At 43.1% G+C, this 7,559-nt stretch overlaps 2 protein-coding genes across 3 annotated transcripts in view; both read left to right on the top strand.

Moving 5' to 3' along the window:
- The first annotated feature begins 5 nt into the window (after window positions 1-5).
- On the top strand, window positions 6-4,652 carry LOC135390653 (F-box/WD repeat-containing protein 9-like). The gene is made up of 9 exons (XM_064620452.1): window positions 6-228; window positions 324-529; window positions 886-1,028; window positions 1,118-1,246; window positions 1,310-1,422; window positions 1,872-2,115; window positions 2,846-2,959; window positions 3,621-3,779; window positions 4,282-4,652. The coding sequence occupies exons 2-9, from the start codon at window positions 349-351 to the stop codon at window positions 4,348-4,350; spliced, it is 1,152 nt and encodes a 383-aa protein (XP_064476522.1). The 5' UTR covers window positions 6-228; window positions 324-348; the 3' UTR covers window positions 4,351-4,652.
- A 474-nt stretch (window positions 4,653-5,126) lies between these two features.
- Window positions 5,127-7,559, top strand: part of LOC135390649 (ceramide phosphoethanolamine synthase-like) — a 54,511-nt gene continuing 52,078 nt past the window's right edge. Inside the window, exon 1 of one of the 2 annotated variants that reach the window (XM_064620445.1) lies at window positions 5,127-5,278. The gene's annotated coding sequence lies outside the window, so the exon portion shown is untranslated. The remainder of the gene's footprint in view (window positions 5,279-7,559) is intronic. The other variant, XM_064620447.1, reaches the window with a different exon arrangement.

The raw sequence follows: 7,559 nt of genomic DNA, 5'->3' as shown, positions 1-7,559 counted from the left end.
CTCGATGTACTCCGTACTCGACAACAGTGGAAAAATCCGAATTTGTGTGGGATCAGCTGATTAGCGTTCGTTATTTCTTTCAGCATATTTCCACAGATGTGACAAATGACGATGACAATTAACAAATATGAAATGTCATGGGTGTGCACATTTTGCTATCTGGGCAGTCAAGGCACAACTTACAACTCGCACGGAGACTTCGTTATTTGCATTTGAGACAAATGAATGGTAAATTTCGTAGACGTACAAGTTTGTTTCATAACATGGACAGCAATAATGATTCAGTTTTGGATAACTGTTATAAACCGAGCTTTTTTATTCAGACAAGGAACCCCGTAGAAAACTACGATGAGACTGGAAGCGCTGCCGAACGAAATTTTGTTTCGAGTATTTTCATTTCTCGATGCCGCCTTCATCGTCGATGTGCTCAGCAAAGTTTGCACGACTTTTGAGGCTGTGATAAATGATCATACATTCTGGAAAGGCAAGCTTTTTCAACAATGGCCAAAGACATATCCTGTTGTACCAGGTAAACATTTATGCTCTCAAAGCTTCGCTACTTTTGCTGCACGACACACACAAAAACGAAAGAAGAAAGTCTTAACCACTGCAGAAAATCAGGTCTGCAAATTGCCAGGGTTTATATCGAACCTCGCCCACAACTGCAACTATTTACACTTGGCACCCGGGTCTGATCCACTTTGTTTCATGCCATGAAACACTTTGCAGGAAATTCTTTTGTAGTCTTACCCTTGCTCATAGTACCGGGCCTTGTCTTCATTGCAGACTTATTTCAAATGCTTGTTGCTCTCTTCTAAGTACAATATTTTCATGCTAGCACAACAATTTGATCCTTTGATCCGAAAATTTGATCCTTTCATACAGTGAATGACTCGTTTGATTGGAAAAGGGCCTGCTTTGACCGAGAAGAACATTACAAGGTGTGGACATCATGGGGACGAAACGTGACACCGATTTATTTTGAGTCTCCCCACATCGGTTTTGTCAATGTCGTTCAACTTCTGAACGTGAGTTGCCATCATAAACTGTTCCACAAAGTAACATTTGGAGAAACAAGATCCGCAATGTGTGATATTTTATCTTCGTTCAACCTCAGAATGGCTCACTTTGTGCATCTGGTTCGAGAGACAAAGACATTAAACTTTGGAATATTAAAGCAGACAGAAATGGTGACGTATTGGATTCAAGTCAGAGACTCGTGCATGCTCTACCGGATGCACATGGGGTAAGGCATGTAAGAGTGTGTGTTTTGTATTGCGTTGACACGCATTATGTCTTTCTGTGTCAGGGATGGGTATGGTGCATGTGTGCACATGACAACACACTGTACAGTGGTGGATGGGACAGCGCAGTGAAGATGTGGGATCTGGATCATGGTCTTGCCCAGATTAATTCGTTAAGGTGTGTTCATCGTGAAATTAATGTCCAGAGTTTCTGACGATAAAGTAGTACATTTGTAATGAAGAGAAAATGAATGAGCAAGGTCGCTTAGGAGTTTGCCCCCCCCCCCCCCAAAGAAAAAATAAATAAATAATTGGAATATATCACCATCCATTTTCTGGATATATTGGTAGTAACAGAAAGTGTGTGTGAGTAATTTCTTTCCTCTCTATGAAAGGGAAATCTCGTAAAATTTTCTTAGTTGTCACGAGTGATTAAAAATAATTTTCACGCCGCTGCCTACGCGTACGCCTTTTTGTGACACTTATGCTGTTCATAATTGTCACAGAAAAGGCGTACCCCCCCCCCCCCCCCATGTTTTCAACAAATCAGGGCAGACAACGATATCATTCGAGACGATGGTTGGCTAGGAACGTGCTATGCGGTGAAGTTCATTTTTTCCATTTCAGAGTCAAGACCGCCGTGCTATGCCTGTGTAACGTCGGAAACCTGTTGTCCTTCGGCACCTATGGAGGATCCATATATTGCCACGACAAGCGCGAACCTGCGGGCAACCTTAGGCGCCTTCTCGGAGCCAAGTCATCGATCACCTGCATGGCAATGGATGACAGGGCACTGATCGCAGGATGCCAGGGCGGCCACTTAGCTGTGGTCGATCTACGGACGTGGAAAATGAGGGAGAACTTTTCTGAGGTGATAAGTAGGGTTCCAACTTTTCGGAGTTTGCATTTTTGGAAGATTCGGAGGGCGTTTATCGGAGTTTTCAACCTTCCTGAAATTCGGGAGTTTCTCGGAGGACTAAGAGGTCCAAAAAATGAAAAACGGAGCCGATTTCGGAGTATTGCGGAGCAGTCGTCGCAGAGGCAGTGTGAGGAAAGTGACAGTGACTGCGACCACACGATGGAACGCACGGATGTTTTAATACCCGGAGTTATTGAAGTACAAACGAGCGTATTTGCGCAAACTGTGAATGGTGCCCAGACTCAAAATGAGTAGCAGCTGTGACAAACACAGAACTGCTCTGTGCCAAACTAGTCCAGTACCCGGGGTCAAGTAGAGTCACTAGGGTCGAGGATACATGGAACAGATGGGACAAGTGCGTGTAGTATTATGCACATGCCAGTCATGCATCCAGCAGTCCTGAAGGAGGCTACCACTTCGGACCTTTTTCTTCTTTTTAATTGCGAATCGGATTGAAGTAAAAAAAAAACTAGGTGTGGAAGAAGGAAACGGGAAATACCTTAAGACAGCCCCGTGGGCGTTGGAAAAATCGGGTTGGATTTATCGGATAAATCCGATGTCTTGCAAAAAAACATCGGAGGGAGTTTATAGGAGTCTGTCGAATAAATCCGCAAAAGTTGGAAGCCTAGTGATAAGCGAGTGATAAGAGAACAACAATAGGGATATGTGCGTGTCTTTCCAGTTTGACGGATATCCTTCTGCAGTTTCTTACGACATGGAGCAGCTTTGGGTCGGAACTCGATGCGGTTCTGTATACATAGTTGACGCCACGGGTGACAAGCTTAAAAGTGTTCAGGTAGGGAAATGTTTCATCCCCCCAAATGTGAAATTTGGGAGTTAGGGAGATAGGGATATTAGGTTTGCCTCGACCTCTGCGTCTGTGCCTTGTACTGTGTAAATTGTTGTAAATTTGGTACTTATCGGTATTAAAAACCCGAGACTGGGGGACAAAAAATGGCAACAGAGATGAGGTCTCAAAACCTTGTGAAAGGACCTTGTCTGTGTTGTCTTTTGACCCCCAGTCTCGGGTTTTTATGTTATAGATTTATGTCCTAATATTCCTATCCTCCTATCTTATATATCTTATCTAAACAGGGTTGTATGAAGATAATGAATACAATCAAGTTGCTCCAGATGAATCTTCAACTAATTGCGAAACTAGGCACGTAAAAGTACATTTTGTGCAGAATTTTGCAGCTCATTGTACTTGCTAGGCCAACACATTTGTAGCATCGACGATAAAACCGGAAACACGGAACAGAAAAAAGACAACACAATGTACCAGCTCGCCTGCACCCTTGCACTTCTAAACGCATTTGTGTTGTCTGTTAAGTAGGCTAATGTTAGTGATTTGATTGTACAGTGGCACATGAAATGCCCTGCCCACTTATCTCATAATAACATTATATTACCACTTTTAGCATTCCATTCTTTAGTGTCCATTTCTACAATTTCAGAGCTTTTCATTAGCCAAGCAAGCAAGCGTTGTGTCCGGAATCCACCATTCTCTGGGCAGTGTCCTTGTATCCATCTTGGAGTCTCCGATGTATGTTCTGGAACCAACGTTGGATGCTGAAGTGATCTCTCTTGGAGCTCCGAAGGATAATGTGGACAGGGTAGGATGCAGTCACATAAGGGTGTGTTCACATACAGTAGCCGATGGTGTCAAATGGCAGTGTTGTTTTTACGATCATTCGCATAGTAGCATAAAGCAATGGTAATTCTTCCTCCTGCTGTGTGGTGTGTGTAATATACCCGATTAGGACCATGGTTCTTGCAAAAGCAATTCTGCATGTTAAATAATTATAAAAGGTCAATAATCGTAATACTCTCCTTCTGTGTATAGACTTATTACCACAGAACATTACAATGCAATAGATGATGAAAATACAGAAAACAAATTACATACTTCCATGTATCCTCTTTTGTGCCTTTATATCCTAAAATGGGCTCACTCTAGTAGTCCACATCAATGCTAATGAGTACTCTCTGGTACTTGGAACCAGGAGATCGGACGTTTCTGGCTTCTTGATCTAGGCTGGCACTGTCTGAACATACTTAGAGGCTGCTCTTTCTGTGAGGGTGAAATATTGGGATTTACCCCATTTCTGTTCTCAGTTTCAGGTACACGGAACCACCTTAGTGACGGCAGGACGTTCCACAATTAAAGTGTGGCACCCACAATAAATTGAAACAGCTGTGCCTCTTTTTAAGGCTCCTAACTTTACAGTGGCTTTTGGTTCAGTGCATGGGTTTGTGCGAATGATGGACTATAATTTTTAATTTTAAATATAGGCTTTTGCTGTTGTAACGTTTATTGAGCACTTATTTATTTTTACACTAATAATTTATTTTGTCTACATGTTTTTAGTATCCATATGCATGTTTGCGTATTGCTGTGCATCAGAATGCTAGAACAACAAATCTACTCACATATTTTTGTGGATTTTTATGCAAAGGTTTGTTAAATAAACCGGTTTTCCTAATGAGGAGAGTGTTTTAATTCATACACATCGATACATTAAGTCACCACCACCTTTTTCTCCAGATGTGAATAGGTAGGAGTCTGTCACTCTCAAACCTGCAAGAAGTGGAGTCTGATATATTTAAATATATATGTTGGTTTTGTTGTGCTGTTAATGTAACTGTGCCGCGTATTCATAGTCATAATACTAGTCTTTTCTGAACCTCTGAGTTACCTTTTTGATTCCATTTATTGCTTTGCCCATAAGCAGCATAACAGCCTACAAAAACAAGTAAAAACACAATTCAGCGAACATTGGTTGGCGATATTCCTTCTAAGGAACCTTCCTCACTCGTGTGAGAAACCTCGCAAATCATCGTCATGTTCACCTGTCGCGGTGGCGCACTTCGAATCCGAAACTACCTGAAAGCAGACGATGACAATCGTCGTTTCGCGGTGGCGCCATCGGTTGAGCGCACAGGGAAACCCGCCGCGCATGATCAGTAGAGCCGAGCCCCGTGTCCGCGATGCTAGTCAGCGTCGCGTTCTTGGTGAATGCCGCCGGCTGACAGAATCTCCCGAGTGAACCGATTAATGGACAGTGGTTCCTCCTACAGACGCAGGAGAATCACCGACAGGCGACGAACCTCCGTGAGTAGAGTCGTCTGCACTTGCTATTGCCGTCTGCTCGAAAAAACAAAGTCGTCTGTCATCATTTCTCACGGAATGCCAACGCATTTAGATCGTGTTGCTTTCGGAGCACTCCTCTGTGCCTCCTCATGTGGCCAGCATCCGGGATGCTCTCCTCTTCGAGTTCATGTGCGGTTAAAGGGTCCCGTTTGATGGAGGCCGTTTAAAAGTGTGTCCATAGAAATAGTGTTAAAAATGTGAAACCACAATGCGAAGGAAAAGTGTGAGGGAATGCGTACCGGGATTTTGGGGCGTGCAGCTGTAGTTTTATGAGAACTGCCTGATCGAAGCGTGACGTGGTGAGTACATGATCACTCACGTTCAAACAATTCGACTGAGCGTCGGTCGAAAGGCTGACTGGTTCTGTCAGGGACGAACATCTCCTTCTTTTCGATCTGCAGAAGAAGATAAAGTTCAAGTCCAAACAAAAGAGAGAGAAAAAAAGAAAATACGGTGTAATAGATAAATTTATATCAAAGTGATTGAACTGGGTTGGAACATGTGTACGCGTCGTGCCGGAAGTGTGAAGCCCTCATTATAAATTAAGTTTGAAATGAGGCATTGGAAACCCATTGGAACCTACTGTTTTTGTTGTGGCTGCTGTTCTGTTGATACAACTTCATTAATGAGTCCAAAAGTTGTGTAAAAAAATTTGCAGGTATACTGTAGAAGTGGTTTTTTTCGCGCGGAATTATTTTTCGCGTTTTTCGCGCACACCTCCAAAATCGCGAATTTAAGTTCCCGCGAATAACTCTGGCCATATGAGGGCGAAAATCGTTCGACGTTCGACGCTATACCGCGACTATATACCTGATACTTTCTACTCCATGTATAGCATAGGCAGTTCAAGCAAGCGCAGAAGATTGTTTTACCCCATCAGGCAAGATGAAAAGAAATGAAAATTCATCATGCTTTTGTTACTCCTATAAACGCTTTGCACTATACGTGCAATATACCACTATACTACGAAGCCAGAACATGCCTTTCCCCGCATTCTCAAAACCAGCTTGAATGATAGTACCACATCTCAACCGAACTGGTCAGTGCCCCGAGTGATAATTAATAAGAACTGCTAAAATAAACTGACTAACTTGCACACGGCCAGTACTATGGCCTCCTACATGGTCCCTAAAGGCCATTTGACAGGACCTTTCCTCCTATCTCTGTGAGGAGAAGAAAGGAATAGACTTAGAATGCCGCAATCCACGTGAACAACGGATGTCTTAATATGTGCCGAAATATGCCTGAGTATTGACGGCGGCACGATATGCAAGAGCAAAGCACTCCCGGAAACCTGTGTCGCGAATTTAAGTTCTCGCGAATCAATCCTCAAAGCAGCTCTGTTCGAAAACGCGAAAATATTTTCCACGCGGAAAAAACACTTCTACAGTAACTTGGTATGACAGACATTACTATATAATATATTATATTATTAACTTGGTATTGACAGACAATTATCGTACATTTTCTGCTCTGCAGAAAAGTAGTACCACGATATTTCGTGGCAATTGTACGTGCACATCTTTTTACTATTACAGTTGTCACGCATGATAGTAAACTGCATAAATGTAGCCACTACACTAAACTGCTGTACATGCCATCAACCCCAATTCCGCAGCGCACCTGCGCGGAGCACTTCCTAACACAGTCTACCGTCTCTGCGGCAAAGTGACCTTTAGAGGCGTAGACCAATGACAGTTTCCGATAAAGTACACTACACTGTACGTACTAATAACAGCCTCATGTCTATTAGCGGTTGGACGGTGCCATTGAGTCAATCAGCATTCGTGTAATACCCCGTGGGAGAGTTTGAAAGACAGTGATCCTTTATGTGTTAGTTGTTACCAGGCTGTCAAGTAACAGCAGACAGTCAGTCAAAACAGTCAGCACCCAGCAAACTGTTCTCGCGAGTGTTAGGTGTGAGCATATCGAGGACAAAAATAATTGCTAGGTCTCACGTTTGGTGAACAAAATTTATTGGCACAAGATAAGGCATATCCATAAGGCTCTGAGGAAGGGAAATAAACGAAGGTTCTATGGACTTCACTTACACGTTTGCAGGAACGCGAACCCTCTCAGTGGTTCTCGAGATAAACTCTTTCTAACCACGAATGCTTCCCTGCGGGCGATCAAAAACAAGGCGACGTGCTTTGCTGGAGCGCAGATCTGCTTTTTAGTATGTAATATGGCGTGTGTATGTATGTAGTATCACGTGGGGTAATTGGGGGGGGGGGGGCAGTAC

Source organism: Ornithodoros turicata, chromosome 4 (assembly GCF_037126465.1).
Source record: "Ornithodoros turicata isolate Travis chromosome 4, ASM3712646v1, whole genome shotgun sequence".
In the NCBI taxonomy this organism is placed as follows: domain Eukaryota; kingdom Metazoa; phylum Arthropoda; class Arachnida; order Ixodida; family Argasidae; genus Ornithodoros; species Ornithodoros turicata.
This window is presented reverse-complemented; position numbering and strand designations above follow the sequence as displayed.

Bases quoted from the DNA above. Each gene is read 5' to 3' on its own strand.
- LOC135390653 (XM_064620452.1), top strand. From the start codon at position 349: ATGAGACTGGAAGCGCTGCCGAACGAAATTTTGTTTCGAGTATTTTCA. The intron at 2,960-3,620 runs GTAGGGAAATGT...CTACAATTTCAG, and splicing joins ACAAGCTTAAAAGTGTTCAG to AGCTTTTCATTAGCCAAGCA. The intron at 3,780-4,281 runs GTAGGATGCAGT...TTCTGTTCTCAG, and splicing joins CGAAGGATAATGTGGACAGG to TTTCAGGTACACGGAACCAC.